At 40.0% G+C, this 18,235-nt stretch overlaps 1 protein-coding gene and 1 long non-coding RNA gene across 7 annotated transcripts in view; one reads left to right on the plus strand and one right to left on the minus strand.

Moving 5' to 3' along the window:
* Positions 1–8,990: 8,990 nt before the first annotated feature.
* Positions 8,991–14,776, minus strand: LOC139828138 (uncharacterized). Its single transcript, XR_011739445.1, has 2 exons — positions 14,704–14,776; positions 8,991–14,040 (listed from the first exon to the last, which is right to left on the minus strand). It is a non-coding gene; the product is annotated as an uncharacterized lncRNA (long non-coding RNA).
* A 159-nt stretch (positions 14,777–14,935) lies between these two features.
* The window catches only part of WDR20 (WD repeat domain 20), a 45,317-nt gene continuing 42,017 nt past the window's right edge, over positions 14,936–18,235 (plus strand). For 4 of the 6 annotated variants that reach the window (XR_011739446.1, XR_010651378.2, XM_065838159.2 and 1 more), the window contains exon 1: positions 14,938–15,263. Coding sequence is in view for 4 of the 6 variants with exons in the window: in XM_065838159.2 (XP_065694231.1) it covers positions 15,000–15,263 (264 nt within the window). In the remaining 2 variants the exon portion in view is untranslated. Of the gene's footprint in view, positions 15,264–18,235 lie in introns of all 6 variants that reach the window. The other 2 variants (XM_065838162.2, XM_071809658.1) reach the window with 1 other exon arrangement.

The following is an 18,235-nucleotide window of genomic DNA, read 5'->3' on the forward strand; positions in this document are numbered from 1 at the left end:
TGGTGATAAAACTGTCCTTCAAGCCATGTCCAAAACAGTACAACTAAAGACTCTCAAATCTTAAATTACTTCAAACTAGGAAGCAATATACTATCGGAAATTATGTCACAAAGCATGTATTCTGTATGTCACTAACTTATTATTGACACAATAGTATTTATTTTTCAAATTAGTGAACACAGATGCCATTTCAGAGTTGAGTTAGATAATTAGGACTTGACAGAAAAGTTGATAGTAGGAAATAAATTTTGGATAAATTTTAAATAGACACATGGAAGATAAGTTCTAGTCCTGGATTTTAAGTAGGTAAGAAGATGTTGAGGGAAGTAGTTCATGCAGTCACCTGTACTGGAAAGATCACATATTTTTTGGATAAAGAAGATTTTCTATAAAAAAGATAATATTTTATATAAAGAAGACATATTTGGGATCAAATTGTTCTAGTGCCTTCAGCAAAAGCAGGAAGAAAAATTGTTTGCAACACCTTCATACTTCAGCAACACTTCTGAGCCATCTACTTAATAAGCACAGTTCCTAGAGACAAAGGAGAAAAACCTTCAGAGAAAGGTTTACCTTAGAAATCAAAGGATCAGGGGAAGAGTGAGAGCAATCTGATATGGAGATAACTTACACTTTCTGGTTTAGTTGTGAATGGAATTTTGTTAATAGTTGTTTAGCGTTGGGAAAACAGGTTTACTAAGCAGCAACTGCTGGAATCAGGGTACACTAGGTTAAAAAAGTCAATTACACATTTTTATTGAGGATACTGACCATGCAATAACCTCAACCATTGAACTTTTAAGAGGGCACAGAAATGGAAAGAATTGAAGAATCTTGCAGAAATTCTGCTTAATTTGGTGCAGAAAAGAATCTGAAAAGCCTGGTACTAGAAAGAATTTGCAGTGAGAGTTTTTAGTTAATAAGTTTAAATTACAGCTCAAAACTAGCTTTGATATAATGCAGCCCAGTTACCTTGGATCTGACCAGTATGAAAGGAGCGGTGTGAGGAAGAGCTGCAAGAAACTTTGGCCAAGGATTTCCCATCTCAGCCTAGGAGCTGCATTTGAGCTTTGGCCCTTGGCATTGCTCCTCGCCTGAGCTGTGCTGTAGCTGTGCCTGGGTTCAGCCTTGTGCTTTGCCTTGCTGACCTGACTCCTTGGCTTGTCCTTGGACCTACCTCAGTATTATACATTTGTGTGGTGATCATTGAGCTATTGGCTGAAACATCATTGGCCAGTTCTCCTTTCTCTTTCAGGTGGATGATGACCCTCATCACCGTGCTCACTGCCTGCCTTACTTACACCCTTGGCTCCTGACTCACCCTCCCTTGTGGAGCGACCTCTGCTTTTACACCCTGACAGCCCGGTCCCTCCTTGAACAAGGTGCCCAGTTACAGCACCTCACATTCTGGAAAATCGCTTATAAAACTTGTTATGTTTTGCTTCCATCTGACGGTAAAGGAAAACTTTGAAGAATTCTGTTATTACACTTTTTCTTGTCACTGACATAATTCTGCTCTGCTGCAATATTTGTGGAGAAATATTTCAAGTCAGCTATTGAGAATTCGATACACACCTGACTGTACTCTGAGTCTGCTACATGTTTAGAAGTTTCAATTTCATCATGAAACACATTCCAACAACGGTTTTAGAAGTTACATGGATTTAAAAAAACCTGCAAATTCAAGTTCCACGTTTTGCAAGAAGGGGGATTACTAGCATTTAAAATAGATGTCCATGAAGTCAATTCTAGTATTTCAAACATAGAAAATAGTCTTTAATTTTGCACTCTATACTTGTAAAAAAAAGGCAAGAAAATAGTTTAAATCTGTCCCTGCGGTCCAGGTAGACTCCTTAGTACATGGTTGATAGATTTTTTTTTTCCATATTTCAGACAGTACTTTCATTTTATTAGAGAGATACTGTTAAGAAAAAAAGCACAATACCAAAATTATGGAGTACTTTCAGATAATCACACATAAAGGCTTCACAGCTATCCATGATGAACATGGTGCTTAGGCGCAGTTTAATGCTATTTTCCTGCTGTGTCAGACAGATAAAAAGATTAATTTCTCGTGAAAAACCAGGAGAGCTCTGAATCCCAGCTTTCTCTCCACAAAAGAATGCTGAAAAAAAGGGTAGTGGCAGTGAGATAATTCTGATGAAAGCTGACTGTGAGTAGCTACTTTGAGAAATTTTGTCAAGAGATGTGTAAGTACTTGATTAATCATATACAAATCTATCTGTAGGCTACAGGAACCAGACGGAGTGAATTAGAGGGAAAGTCGGTTTTCATCCCTTTCAAAGAGATGCTTCCTGCCACACTGAGGCAAAGCTTCTGAAGTAACTTGGCTCTTTTTACTGAAATCCTGCTTTGCAGTCAGCTGAGCTGAGGGTATTCTTAGCCGGTTAATATGCATGTCAGTATAATGCAGCTGCTCTACATTGTAAAACTGGGACAGACTGGAGTTACTAAAAGTCACCGGGTTATTTTTTAATCAAAGTGGTGCTGGTTAATACTTGTCAGGAGATATTTCTCCCTTCTTTTTCTCACCATTGACAAAATAAGACAGAGGAAAAACCCTCCAGAATGGCTTTTTCAGCTCGGTAGGACTCGCACTGACTCCCACGATTGACAAAATTGCAATAACAACATGCAAATTAAAGAATATAACAGGAATGTGAATGTAGATAAAAGAATGGCCAGCTGTAATTTTCTGCATGTTTCAGATGCTGACAGCCCAGGATATCTGCATCTCCACTTTATTTGGATATGTCTGGAACAGTAAAAGTATTTTGTCAAATTTTATTTACTTTTTAGATGTCTAGTGTTTAAAATAAAAGCAGCAAGTTCACTCTAATCAGAAAAGTTATTTATTACAAAATGAAACTATAAAAACCTGATGACAGAATGCATTTTCTCTGTCGTCTTCTTGCCATCCTTCACAGTAGGTTACAAGGTTAAGTTGCAGGAAGGGACAGTAAAGGATTTGGATAGTAAAAGAAAGGATTTTTCAGCTTTTCTTCCTCAGGGCTTAGCTGCTCTTTCTAATGACTTATCTAAAATTGTATTTCCTCTGACCATTTGTTCAAAATGAAATCTCTCTCTTACCTGCAGTTCTGTAGAACTGTTCCAAGTTTCTTTCATCTGATAGAAATAGAGTTCTGAATTTATACCAAATATAGCCACAGTGGCTTGGCTTCCTTCTCCTTAGCTGTCCAAGACAGAAAATTACAGCCAGCCATTCTTTTCTCTAGAAACTTCTACATTCACATTCCTATTGGATTGTTTAATTTGCATGTTATTTCCATCTCGATTGACTTCCCTGCATGTCCCTGCTTTTTCAAGAGTAATGGTCATTATTGGTCATAGGAGAGGTATTTCCAACTCTGCTTTGTAGAATTCATTCATGAAATAATACTGAAACACCTGGCATTCAAAGTACCTTTTTAAACTGCTTTCAGCTCATCTGGTCTTAGTTTTGGAACTGAGGCCATAATACCTAGTGCTTAAAAGCCAGAATTACTAATTAGTGAGTGCCAATCAGACCTCTTTCAGAAGCTTATCCAAATATGTCAGGAGATTCTCTTGGCCCCAAATGTACAACTTTAGGATATATCAGTATAAAATACATATGTAGGGTTTATTGCTTCACCTGCATAACTAGGATCTTCAGCTACAAACATATATTTTCATTGTCAAGTAGTCCAGATTTTAACAAAAGCATGAACTGTGTCTTAGTATATTCACCAATGTGAATGTGAGCTTTGCAAGACATCCTCTGGTTGGTGAATGAGAAGCTCAGCATCTAGATTCAACTGATACATGGTATAACACTATCCTACATAGATAGTACTCTTAAAGAGATAATTAGGAAAATAAAGCAAGAAATTGTCACACAACATAATGCACAGTCATTCTTATAAATGTTAATAATGCTGGCAGTACAGAGAGCTTAACTGATGTTGTACTGGTAGCATCTGGGAATGATGCAAGGACATAAGGGATGCAACTAGAGTTTCAAAGCAGGTACTATTAGCATCTCAAACAAGGCACTTACAAAGAGTGTAATTGGATAGCTGATGAATTGAGAATGCTTCTTCACAATTTCTTTGATTTACCTTTCTTCCAAATGTTCTCTTTGGTCTTCTCTCAGATTTAGGATCAAGTCAAATCTTTGTTCTACAGCCATGGGGTTCCCTTTGAATGAAACCTGAGAGTTTTAGTGGCAACACAAATGGCCAAATAGCAAGCTTTTTCTGAATTTAGGAGTTAGGATATAATTGTAATAAGAAATTCTTAATCATCATTGACTACCCAATAGTGATGAACTGGTGCTTTCTGCCTATTCTATGCTCCAGCAAATGCAACAGCTACAGCAATTGTACCATTTCAATGTCTATTTCCCCCAACTTTCATACCCTCATGAAGCAGAGCAGTACACAGCAATGCATGAACTGTAAGAGGGAGTTTATAATGCAGAGATTCATTAAGTTTGACCTTTTATGTTATACACACTAAAAATGAAATGCAGCTGTGGTGCTGTATTGTGTGATACCATCTTCATTCTCTTGCTATACAAAGTTCAGTCGATGGTTATTACCCAGCCAGGGCAAATTTGCTGCTAAAGTTAGGATATACTATTATATCATATGTGCACCTCTGCTCTCACTGCTGCTCTGCAATGTGTTCACTTGACGTTAGCCAGCCACAAGATAGAGAATAGCAAATTTTGTTCACAAACATTTCCCGTTATCAATGATGGCAAGAGAGCCCCGAATTGCAGGTGACATACATGCTGCCTGTCATTTTGCTTTGTGAGCACAGCAATATTTGCAATCAAGAAGGCAGGAGTCAACCCTGAAGTAACCAGTCCTGGAGACAACAGCACAAGTAATTTTTCCATTAAAGCTCTGCTGCTGGACCTCACAGTAGTAACAGGATAAGCTTTGGTCATCGCATGTCTGAATCCATGATGGTCAAAGTGCAATTGTGTCTGTCCGGTCAGTCATTCCCAGGATCCAGCTTGTCTGGATCAGTCAGGGCCTCGAGTCCGATTTTGTCCACAAACCACAAGAGAAAGCTCAAGAATTCTCAGGATATAATTATGGACTCAGGCAGTGTTTTAGTGGCTGAGTCATATTAATAGCAACTGACGAATTGCAAACTGGTATCTTTTCTTGCTGGAATAGAAAGTGTTGATGAGCAATTATTTCAGCCTGGAAGGCAAGAGTCTTCTCTTCTTCATCCGTGGGCTGATCTTGAGTTTGCACAGATTCAGTGTTAGTAAGTATACATACAGCTGAAATCTTACAGCCTGTATATTTTATACATAAACACACTTGACTGTGGCATATGGCGTATAAATGAAAAAATACAAATAATTTTGGATATATGTCTTGAGAGCAAAGGACAGAAAAATATAATTATTGTTTCAGATGTATCATTAATATTCCAGTATATATTGTGTGTTTTCACTTCTGATTTCTAGTTTCTTGCTTAAGATGAAGATAACATAGGATAAATAATTGTTTAATCAAGAGGAATTTAGTAGGCTTTTTAATGTATTCATGTTAGATTGTATTATAAAGCAAGAAACGTCATCACAAGACTTTATTTATTATCACTATTTAATTTCCCTTTTACATTCTGGGACATTCCAGGGTTTAAATTTTACAGTTACGACAAAATAAAAAAGACTGGAGATTCTGACTCTCCTTTAACTGAAACACTACCTGTATAGGAACATTCTAAGGTAATGATTTAAGAATAAGCTTGAAATTTCTCTGGAAGAATGAGAGACACTGGCTTAGTTGGCATAATGATGAGGCTAATATGGACTTGCTCATTATCCATTCAAGTCAGAATAATACTACAAGGAAAGAGATTTTATTGAAGGGACATGTTATAGTGTAAAGTCCCTCCTGTTGATCATTTAACGTTAATCAAGGCTGAAACCACATAAAGATGTAGAGTTTCTATTAAAGATGTGCTCCTGTTTAATGTTCCTATTTAAGTTATGCTTAAACAGCCCCATTTAATCACCTGTTTTGAATAAAGACCATGAGAACCTCGTGTCTCGCTACTAGCTGGTTTTATTTTGCCCACAGTTCTCTCCTGTCACAGCTGTGGGAAGGAAACAAGACAAGAAACAGAATGAATTATAATTTAGACTGACTAGAAGGATTATGACAAGATTATGTTAAAATTTCCCAAATGGAAGTGGTGGAAAGGAACATACTGTAGTGACGTTTCAGCTTACCTTAGCAGAGCAACTAATCTTCATCAGCTAAGTCTGGCAGTAACAGAATCCCTGTCATCACTCATCTGTCTGCAGAATTTACTCCATGTAGGTAACCTCAAACAACACTTTAAAAAAAATCACTTGGTTTAGACATGCAGCAGGAGAAGGAGAGTAGAGGAAACTGAACAAGACTCCTTGGGCATGGAGCAAGTCAAGACAGGTGCTGAAAGTGTATTATTCTGACAAACCATGTATCAAAGGCTAACCGGGTTTACTAACCCATGTATTAGAGGCAAGCAGCTTCCTCATTTGTTGTTTAGAAACTATGATCCTGATCCTGTGACAGAAGGCAAGTAAAATGCTACCTATTCAAAATAATGTTGACTTATATTGATATTGCACAATATAAATGATAAGGGTAAACTTGCAGAATCACAGAGTGTTTAAGGTTGGAAGGAACCTCTGGAGGTCATGCTATCCAACCCCTTTGTTCAAGCAGGGGAACCCAGAGCAGGTTGCCCACAACTATCTCCATGAATAGCTGCTCTGAAATGAACTCACTGATGGGTCACATCCCTTTGCAATTACACAAATTGGACCACATCCCTCTCTCAGAAAGAATCTTAAACTTTCTAAAGGAGCAGCTGATTCTGCCCTGTCGCTCAAACAGCGCTGAAGGACAGAAATGGAAGATACACCTATCTGTGAATGGGGGCGTGCCTAAAGTGCATCAATGGTCTGATCATGTTTCTGAATGCAATTGAAGATATTAGCCCCCTAACTTGTAAGATGAATCCATTCAAGCAAAAGAGAAGCTTAGAAATTCTGCTAATAACACACTAATGAGTATTGCTCCTTGGTGTTTGCCCTATTGCTGCAGCAGGCAAAGGGAGGAGCATGCATCCCTGCGTCTGCCCTACTACCCTCCCACTGCTGAGACATGAGAGTTCAGCATCAAGTCTGTTGAGTTTGCAATGCTGTTAGAATTCACCAGATGGGGCTAATACAGCAAATATAAATATTCTCTACAGAAGCCACACTGAACAAATACATATAGATAGGTAGAGAGAGCTATATGTATATAAGGCATAGGAGTTTTGACCTTCTAAAAGTATTTTTTAAGTAAGCCCCCTCAATAAGTCCATTCTTTGTAACAGATACTTTGTTTCAATAGTTTTCTATTAATTATATGTGTAACTATTCAGTCATTCACCATCATCCCACAAACGGATAACTGTCTCAGGAAATCTAGGTTAGAACAGGCTTGCTTATTTTATTTATTTTTTTTAAATCTCTAAACAACTATAAAACCACATTTATAAAAATGGAAGGTTATGTGTTGTCTTCAATTCCAAAATATTGTGATTTTTTTCTATGTTTAAATAAAAAGACAAATAAAAGTTGCAAAAATCAGTGTAAGCTTACAAATATGTATGGCTTTCCCTTTTCATGTGATACACTGATACAGAAACTGGTCCTGTCTCCTCAGTCCATCTCCCAGACTTAGTTTCATGTAGAGGCTCTGAACATATTTAGGCATTGCATCAAAGTTTTAGTTTGCTGATTTTTTTAAAAAAGGAATTCCCTGCATGCCAGTGCATCTATTAGATGTCTTCGTCTGTGTCAAATCAATTAATCGAGAGGTTAGTATTTGAAAATTGAAAGTAATTGCCTGTGAAAGATGTCAGACTGATGCTCTCTATATTCTACTGTGTCTTTAATAAGCAATTCTATCACTATTACTATCAAAGGGGATGAAAATACATTAAGATGTATCTACCCTATATTTGATTTTAGCACAATATACCTACTTATGGAAATAAAACCAACAGTGAACAAATAGACATCAGACGGCATTTAACTCAAGCGACTGAACAGCTATTGGGAAGTTACATAAATCATATTATACCTAGAACCTGGTCATAGAAAGATGAAGGCAAAAAAAAAAAAAAGGAATGTCATACTAATGTGCATACCTGATGAAATGATTACTGGTAAGTATATGTTACATAAGAACATAATAATGCATGAGCTGGATAAGGATGGTAGTTTCAGGTAAACCAGAAAAGCAGGGATCCAAGAGCATACTCTACAGAGATAATCTTCAAACCACACTTTCCGTTAGTAATTCCATCACTTGCTTTATATATGTAGAGAGAAACTGAACAAGTCTCATTAGGCATGGTAGAAGTCAGACTTCTCATTGGACAGGCACTTAGACTGCTGAAAGCCTGACTGCTGATTTGTAATTATTTTTTGTGTGTGATGAAATTATAAGGTACATATGATATTATCATAAGAATATATGCATCATAGCAATAAATCCCCATTATCCTCAGCCAATCTCTCTTTGTCCTGTAGATGACAAAATCCCCGTCATTAAAAAAAATCCCACTTTGATGGAAAATTTGTATTGGGAAGTGTTGCCTAAACAGTTCCACAGTTCCACTCACCAGTTTTCCAGTTCCTAGATATGAATAAGCTCTGGATACAAGATGGGTGGTGAAGACTTGTGAATTTAAATTCTGCCCTTCTTGACTTGCAAACAAAAGTCATGAGCAGGACCATAATAATGACCATAATGAAGCCAGCACACAATTCAGAGAAATAAGCTCTCCTTTCTTTAAATGTGCAATGATTCAACTAGCACTGAACAAACAGAGGGTGCTATGCAGTATCCAAAGCTCCTGTGCTTCAGTCAGCTCATGGTGAAACAAATAAATCAACTTAACAGCAGAGTCAATGATACTGTTAAGCGGCATTCTTTATTTTATCAGCACTGGGGATCATCCTCTATAAGTGCTCCAACAATTGGACGCTCTTGCATTGCTTATATTCACACAATTACTACATATTAATTACATTTTTTGGAAATGTTTAACATACATCTATACTAAGAAATAGTTGATTATGTTAGTTATAATTTATTAGTTTCTTACCCACAATACATCTGTTGATTATTAGTTAAATATAACTAAGTATTCTGCTTCTAAACAATGTATCACTTCTTCTGTCTCCTTCTTGTCATGCAGAAGAATCTAAAACTTGAAAAATATCCTCTCATTTTGCAGTTGGTTAGAAAGCATTTATCATGTCAATTGGTTAATGATGGGTACGTCTTTTGTAACTTAATCACAGTATACGTTGATTTAGCATCTTCTCTTCAATAGACAAACTCATAGTCCCATTAGAAGATCATCCATCTAAAACTTCAGTGCTTCATCTAAAACAATTTGGAGACAGTCATCCAGGCCACAGAACTGAAATTACACTTAGGCCACTTGTGGAGAATCTCCTCCTATGACTGGACAGAAATAAGATAGCCATTCTTCTCAAGCTCTTTGCAACATGTTTGAGATAATATTGCCTCATGTGAGAAAGGTGATAAGCTGAATGTAGAACGTGCCAAAAAGTTTTCAGTCCCTCTTTGAGAAATACAACAAAACAGCAGAGAAAGATCTCTCCATGAGTTAGGCGGATGGCCCTGGAGAGACTGAGGAACCCAGGATAAATTTAAGGCATCCACACACATATCTCTCTTAAGTGCAAAGCGTTCAGAGGCTCTTGAATCTGGTTGCCTTTTAGAACTTACTCAATTCTTTGTTTTAGCCTGGTAATGCTTCCCCTTCTTTGGATGTTGAAGTCTGCTCCTTCCAAGGACACCTGTCTAAGCTTTCCTTATTTCCCGTTCTGCTTAGGGAGTCTTAAATCACACAATGGCAGCCACTTTCTCACATGGGTGACTGTTACCTGACTGTTGGTCACACCAACTACCAGTTGCTTGGCTGACCTGCAACACCTACTAACACCATGTATTATCAAAACATGATAACCACAGGCTTCCCAGTGAAAACCAGCTGAATGAAATAGCTGAATCTGATGGAAGAAAAAATAATTTTGAAGCATTTATGTAGTGAAGCTTTTGTTGCTTAAGTTACAGACACACAAGGTCCATTGCAGACTGCAGCTTAGGAGTGTTCTTGGCCTTTTCGATGGCACATTCTCACACTGCAGCACTGGTAAGCATCACTGTCTAGAAATTCCAGTTTTGTAAGAAAGTAATTGCTGCTGGCCAACAATCAGACCTTACTTATTCACAGATTTGTCATTCCACAGCTGGATTACAGCAATACCATCTGTATGGATAAAATTTCTTCCCTATTTAGGGAGTCTTGAGAAGTACATACTGCTGTAGCACATCTTAGAAACACAAGCTATTTGTAAGCATATCAAACCAATCTCTCTGGCTTTCCATAGAATTTAAATTAAATTCATTATCTCAGTCTTATCTTCAGAGAGCAGAACTTCCAGGACAGCTACAGCTTCAAGATAAGAACTGTTGTTGACAACAGCAGCACTCTTCACTATGGGGGTACAGTAGTCTCTTCAGGAGACACATTACAGAGATCGCAAACAGCAAAATGAAATGTTCCAAAGACACAACAGAATTCACTGTCATCCAATCCTAAATGCAAAGAGGATTTATTTTACCTTGCCTTCTTCAATCCAAATGTTTGCTTTTAAAAATATCCAAATATCTGTTTATTTTTAAGTAATACATCCCCCCTCCCCCCGCAACTATGAAAACAAAATGTTTCACGTGCTCTTGCTCTTGAGGAGGGATGAGAGTACAAAAAACACACAATGTATTCCAGCACAGCAGAAACTTACTGATAAAACTCTTTCACTTTGTAGTACATATTACAATGCGTTATCTCATATATTCAGTGTTAAATGTGTGTAGTGGTTAAGAAAAGATTCATAATTCAAATAAGGAGCTAAGAAACTATGCCATAAATAATATTTTATCACGCTGAAAGCAAGTTAAATGTGTTTTAAAGTCTATGTAAGTCATTGGAAACATATTTCCAACACTGATTCTTTTCTCCCCATGTGAAATGGAGCTTGTGTGCCATTCTCACCAGCATCAATCTTTTGGCTAGTTCAGATGTGTCGCTTACATATGTCTGTATGCCTCTGTTAGTAACTCACACACATTCATAATTTGTTGAAATTTGACACATTGCAGAGCTTTTGACTCTTTTGACTCTTAAGCCAGTCACACACTAAATGCCTCAATTGGTTTTGGCATCAGAAGTCTAAGCAAGACTTGACAGACCTGCTATAGTTGACAGACACTGCAGAGATGGTCTCTGGATTCCTGTATCATGATCTGCAGGCAGTGTGTGCTAAAATAGATGCTGTTTGCATAATGGATATGGGTGCAGTCACCACCCTCTTTTTTTTTTTCCCTTGGCTCAGTAGAGGTGGTAAAAGCACCACTAATATCAGCTGTTGCACTTTTAGAGAAGTAACAGATGGCATTCAAATGCAAGCACTGAAAAGTTTTGTTGATTGCTGTACATGTATTGCCTAAGTTTTAAGGCTGCAGTTTCCTCATGACCAGCAAAAACACTATTAATGCTGCATCCTGAAAAGCTGCAGGACCAATTTATGTTCTGCATAAATCAATCTCAAAGGACCATGCTATTTTATTAATGTTAGTGAATTTTGCTCATGTCAGTTTTCCAATTTGCCAAAACATTTGTGAGAACTAAAGGCACGGTACAGCAGTGCTTCTGACCTACTACTATTTATTGGTTGTGCGGTGCATAAAATCATTTAGGGATGTCCTCATGGGATCATTTCAGAACTATCATCTGGTTAGCTTGAGACAGAATTTACAAGTGGTACAGAGAATTTTTTAATAGGGCTTATATCTGTAATCTTTTTTCCTATTCTTTAGCCAAGTATTTGATGAGTGCTGTTGATGGGGCCATACAATAGTGTTCTTGTGACTTGCAGCTGTGTTTTTCAAATGAATGTTTGTCTTGGATTCTCTGTGGAACCTCTCAGCAGCTTTTATTGACGTTTCTTGGTAAATGTTAAACACTACATCAATTCTTTGACTTTCTGCACCATCATGTACTGCTGATAACCAGGTACATGTTAACTTTGTTTATTCCTTGGATCATGCTCATTCCACTGGTGACAGATGAGCTCCTGCAGCTGCAGTATGATTTGCATTCCGCACGGCTCTTCTACCAAGGTTGCCTGCTTTGTTGCTCAAGTGATCTATCCAATGTTGTCAGAGTATAATGAATAAGACATACTGAATATGCCTGCTTGGAGCAACATTATTTTTTTTAGTCAAATCCTTGTCTATTTTGAATATCATTATTATTATTTAGAGATCCCTGCATTTCCTGCTTTGCTTTTGGTGACTGAAAACATTTTGACCTTCTCTCTGGAAGTCCATTCATGAAATTTCCACATGAAAGTACCACTCTGGAGACAATGATTCTTAAAATAATTGCAGGTCTGCTCACCTACTTCATGTGCTTTTAGGAAGTCATCAATACCATCTGGCAGGGCTGGCGGATAAGATTGCAAGATCTATTGGTCATTATGGATTGACTTTCTTTTAGGAATTTCAAGCAAGGCTTCAATATTTGGCCTTTTGGCAGTTTGATTATCTGTGCTTGTTGACATATTCACTCACATACTCTATTCTGCATGAGTTAACCTGGCGATCTTTGTCTGATTCATATCCCTCAGCTACTTTATACTAATATTTTGATGGTGAGCAGCAAGATAGTATTCAGCTGCAAAGTAAACCTCTTTCAACTAAATTGATTTGAACTTAAATTTCTTTAACCCCTGGAGTCTGAGTGGACTTCTGTGATGGAGCTGATTTAGTGGAAAGGCAGGTCCTGCTTCCCTCCAGCTCTGCTGTGCATTGCTGTCCCCTCCCTTACACAGTCAGTGTTTTTCACAGATTTCATTTCATATGTGCAGGGAGTTTAATTCTATATCAATTTATCTTTCAGAAATGGCTCATCATGCGGTCAGATGATCATTGTGCTGATGAAGGAAGCAGTAGCAGCAGACAGTCACAGTCAAGAATGAAGAGAGCAGGACAACCACTTTGGTAGCAGCTGCATTGGAGCAACACAGCTACAGCATGAAACTGTAGCTTTAAACCACGTTTTGTATTAATAAAAGATGATCTAATTCTGTGCTGCTTATCTGCCCCTCGTTGCACATTCCCAACTCCTTATTTTGGCTCTAGCAGTCCTATAAGTTGGATCAGCCTGCTTGCTGATTAACAGTTTGCTTACCTGAGAACCCGTCATTTCTTTGTGCATGTTAGTTTTCAAGTGGACCTGATTCACTCTTTGGTTGCATGATTACTAGAACTCATGTAAGGGAGGTAATGGAATACATACCTGAAGACAGAGGAGAGGTCAAAGCCCTTTTTTACAGTTGGAGATCAGTCTTGAACTAGTTGGGTCAATTGTGAAGCTCTAGTTAGACAAAATATTTAAGCTGAAACTGCTGCCAAAAGAAACAGTCCTGCCTCCCTGCCCACTTAAAACAATCCTTTCCAGCCCTGTGCCACTTCCTTCTGACATTGATCTGGTTCCCTGTGCAACACAGCTTGTTGTGGAGTTGCAACGACGATCAGAACAATGACGTGGGTTATCTGACAACCAGTTTTTCAGGTTAACATTTCAGGTCAACTCCCCGGTCTGGCTCTGCATGCAGCTGGCAGTCTAGAGGCTGGTGCAGAGCTGGAGGGCTGTGGGTGCTGTCTCCTTCAGGGGCTGTATGGCCTTGACATCACAGAATCACAGAATCACAGAATGTTAGGGATTGGAAGGGACCTCTAGTCCAATCCCCCTGCCGGAGCAGGAACACCCAGATGAGGCAGTGCAGAGGAGGCGATGAGGCTGGCAAAGGGTCTGGAGCACAAGTCTGATGAGGAGCAGTTGAGGGAACTGGGGCTGTTCAGCCTGGAGAAAAGGAGACAGGGGAGACCTTATCGCTGTCTGCAACTACCTGAAAGGAGGTTGGAGCATGGAGGGGGTTGGTCTCTTCTCCCAAGTAGCAAGTGACGGGACAAGAGAAAATGGCCTCAAGTTACACCAGGGGAGGTTCAGATTGGATATTAGGAAATATTATTCGCGGAAAGGGTTGTGAGGCATTGGAACAGGCTGCCCAGGGAAGTGGTGGAGTCACCATCCCTGGAGGTGTTTAAAAGCCATTTAGACAAAGCTCTTAGGGACATGGTTTAGTGCTAGAGTTAGGTTATGGTTGGGCTTGATGATCCTGAGGGTCTCTTCCAGCTGAAATGATTCTATGATTCTATGAAGTGCCCAAGTACACCTGCACACCTGTGTGTGCTGCCTCTGAACCCACTGACCCACGGAGGGTTCAGCAGCCCCATCTGACCAGGGTTTCAGAAGCTGGCAGGCACCAACCTGTGCGACAGAGCTGGCCAGGGCCACGGCAAACAAGCCCACGCAGGTACCAGCGGGGTTCAACCCATCTCTGCCGCCCCGCGCTGGGGCTCTCACCCGGGAGCCGTCACCCCCACACAACGGCGCTGCCCCAGCGCACACCGACACCTCTCCGACTCCAGCCCGGCCCCTCCGGCCGTGGCGGTCAACACCTACCAGGGACAGGCGCCCCCGTACAGCCCCTCCTCATACCCGTTCCCCCGCCGCCATGTCCAGCAACCCCCGGGCAGCCGGGACCCGCCCCCCGGAGCTCCTCCCACTTCCTTCAGGTCACGCCCCCTCCCACCGAGGCCACACCCCCGGGCTGGCAGCCCGGCGCCTGCGCAGACGCGCAGTAAACAGGCGCCTCCGCTCCTCCCCCTTACGCCGTTTGCGTGGCCGCCTCCGCGCAGGGCCGCGCGAGCGCCGGCGGCTGCGCAGTGGCGCTACATCCGGGCACTGGGGCAGGATGAATGCTCCTTTCCAAGATGGCGGCGGAGGGAGGAGGGAAGGAGATGAACGAGATTAAGACCCAGTTCACCACCCGGGAGGGGCTGTACAAGCTGCTGAGCCACTCGGAGTACAGCCGGCCTAACCGGGTGCCCTTCAACTCGCAGGGCTCCAACCCGGTTCGCGTTTCCTTCGTCAACGTCAACGACCAGAGCGGCAACGGGGACCGGCTTTGCTTCAATGTGGGCCGGGAGCTCTACTTCTACATCTACAAGGGGGTCCGCAAGGTACCAGGGATCGGCCGCCGGGCTGGGGGGAGGAGCGGCGGGGGCTGCCCGTGGGCTGTGGGAGCCCCGCCGTGGGCGGGAGACGGAGGCCGCCCCCTCTGGGCCGCTTCGCCTTCGCCTCCCCCGCGGCGGCCTTGGGGCTGGCGGCTGCCCGGTTGTGGCTGGGAGTCAGTCCGTGCCCCGATTAACTGGTCTGTGGGGTAGCGGCTGGGGAGGGCGGGGTGTAGGCCCTGCGTTGGATGAGGGGACTGGTGCTGGCGGGCTGTGTCAAATACTGTGTCACTGACGGTAGGGGTGTGTGGGGAGCCCCTTTGGAGGGATGCGATTGCTTGGGCCCTGCTTGGAGTACAGGAATGAGGTTTGGTTTTCCATTGGCAAGGCAGCCGTGGGCCTCCTTCACCTGCTGCTTCAAGTCTGAGTTTGCTGGACAGTGACGCTTGGTGTGATTATGATGGTGTCAAATCCCTGCTTTCAGGATCTTTCTAGCCTTGGTTGACTGGTTACAGTATTAACTATAGTTTTAGGCCTTCATCATGACTTTGAAGTGTGGACTGATTTTAGGATTGTTTCTAAATGGGAGCAGTGCAAAGAGCTGAGTTTTAAATGTCAGATAATTAACACAGATAAAGTTGCTTTTACAGGAAAGAACCATTGATGCACTTGAGAGAGACTCCTTATCTGTCATAATTTGGCACAGGACTAACAGTGCATGCGTTTGATCTCTCAGTTCACTGTATTTATGAACAAACCCTCTCTACTTGTTTCTTAAGGTCCTCAATGTTATGGGATTTAGAGAAGGATTCAGAATTTGTCATGCTGAGTGAACATGTGTCACTGCTAATATATGTAAACACAGATGTAATGGTTGTCAGCTTTCTGTTTTACCTTTCAAAAAGTAGGTGTTTGTTATCTTACATATTTGAGACTCAGCTGCCATAATGTGAGTACCTTGAAATCTTACTGCTCTTTACCCTCCATTCAATGTGAGACGAAGGCACAGAGAGCTAGTGATGGACACAAGGCTGTACAGGAAGCTTGTAGATGAGCAAGGACTTATACCTGAATCTACTTTGTCCTAAGCTAGTGAACATATTGTGCCTTCTCTGTATAAAATATAACCACCAACTTGAGAATAAAGCCTATGTGCTTATCTGTTGACTGTGACTTGACAGATCTGATATGTCCTGTATAATTATATGGAAAAATGTGCATATGGTTTTTAGTTTCACTCCTTAATTAATTTTAATAATCTAGTTATGTTTTAAATAATACTTAGACGATAGTTTCTTTGAGCATTCTATTAGTATTTTGTATCAAACAGCATTTGCTATTTATAAGCGGTTGTTATCTTTGCTATTCCAAGGTATTGTGGGTGGCAATATCTGTGAAAATCTCTATCCTGAATTATTACCATATTTGGATTCTAATATCTTATGTTCATTTTTCCGTACAAAGTAACTGTGGAGTTCTTTCACTTAGATTACAGAGCAGGCCTTTATGTAGTTTAGTAATGGTACGTGCGATTCTTGCACGTTGTCTTAGTCATCTCTTACAACACTTCTAAAAAATAATAATGTAAAGCTGGAAACTTCATTGAAAATAGGGAACTGAATAATTTTTTCAAATTATAAAAAGTACTTTGAGCTAAGTTTATTTTTTTGGATGCTAAAAACTGCTGGTTTGATACACAGTAATAGAAAATTTTAGTTTGTCAGGCTAACTTGTGAAATTTGAGGCATACTCTCTAAAGTTATCAAAAGTTATATCTTGTGAATCGAAAGGTATATCTTGTGACTATTGTAGAAGCGAGAGAACTATCTTTACCTAAATTGCTAGTGTGTAATTCTGTCTTTAAACTGGACAAGCTGTGAGACTCTGCACACCTTCCTGCTCTTGAGTCCGGAGTGACTTTTATCTGTTGAAGCCCAACCTATTTGTGATCCTCTGCATAATACAGATGCTAATAACTTCAGTTTTAATTGTGAGTTCATAATTATCTGTGTATCCTTTTTAAAAAAATCTCTAATTACTTTAAGACTATAATTTTCATTTTGGTTAAGTCATATTAGGATATTAGAGTATGAGTTGAATTTAGTGAAGCTGTGCTGTGTATGTATCAGGTAGCTATAATGTTGTCTTTCTACATTTTCTTAAGCTCTGCTTCTTTCCTTCCTAAGAAAATGCTGTATTTTTACTAAAATGAGTTAAAGAACTACCAGGACTTTATTTTAAGTAACTGTGTCTGTTAGATACTGAGATAATTCTTACATCAGTAATCCATTGCAGATCAGTACACATCAAGTAAGAGTCACACTTAAGCCATGAATGACACTTAAGAATAAATAACATAATATTGAGTCAAAGATACCACTTGAAAGGATATTTCTTGAAATCAATGATGCTAAACTTTCTTTTAGTTTTGCTTAAATCCTAAATACATAGCATGTGCTACATCTAGTCCGTAAGTCATCTTTTTAAGTAGACTGCTGATGTATGTGTTCTGTTTAGGATATTTAATCTGTATAAAGAAAATACATTTGCAGGGATGTTTCTTTAACCTTGATCCGTCTTCTAAGAAACTTGGTTGAAAAGTTGTGTTTGGTGTCCCGGACAGTGGAGTGGAGATTGGAGCACTGATAGACAGGGATCATAGTTTGGTAGAGAGACAAGGGAGAGTTTTGGACAACATTTTAAGCTGTCTTGAAAGACTTTCTGAGGCAAAAAGGTATTTTCTCTCAACTTTGTTCTTCGCCCCTTTAAAAAGGAAGCTGAGTTTTTACTGTTTTTGTGTTTCCATGTTATCACTAAACTTTACTATTACCATGAAATATGTTACCATGTTTCCATGTTTTCCACATCATAGAAAGCACAACAATTGTTGTTGTTTTTATAATGAAACTTTTGCAGCTCTTCTTGTGTTAATAATGCAATGCATGCTTCCAGAAAACCGCTGCTTTCTGATTTGGGTTCAC

This window comes from Patagioenas fasciata, chromosome 5, assembly GCF_037038585.1.
Source record: "Patagioenas fasciata isolate bPatFas1 chromosome 5, bPatFas1.hap1, whole genome shotgun sequence".
NCBI classification, from domain to species: domain Eukaryota; kingdom Metazoa; phylum Chordata; class Aves; order Columbiformes; family Columbidae; genus Patagioenas; species Patagioenas fasciata.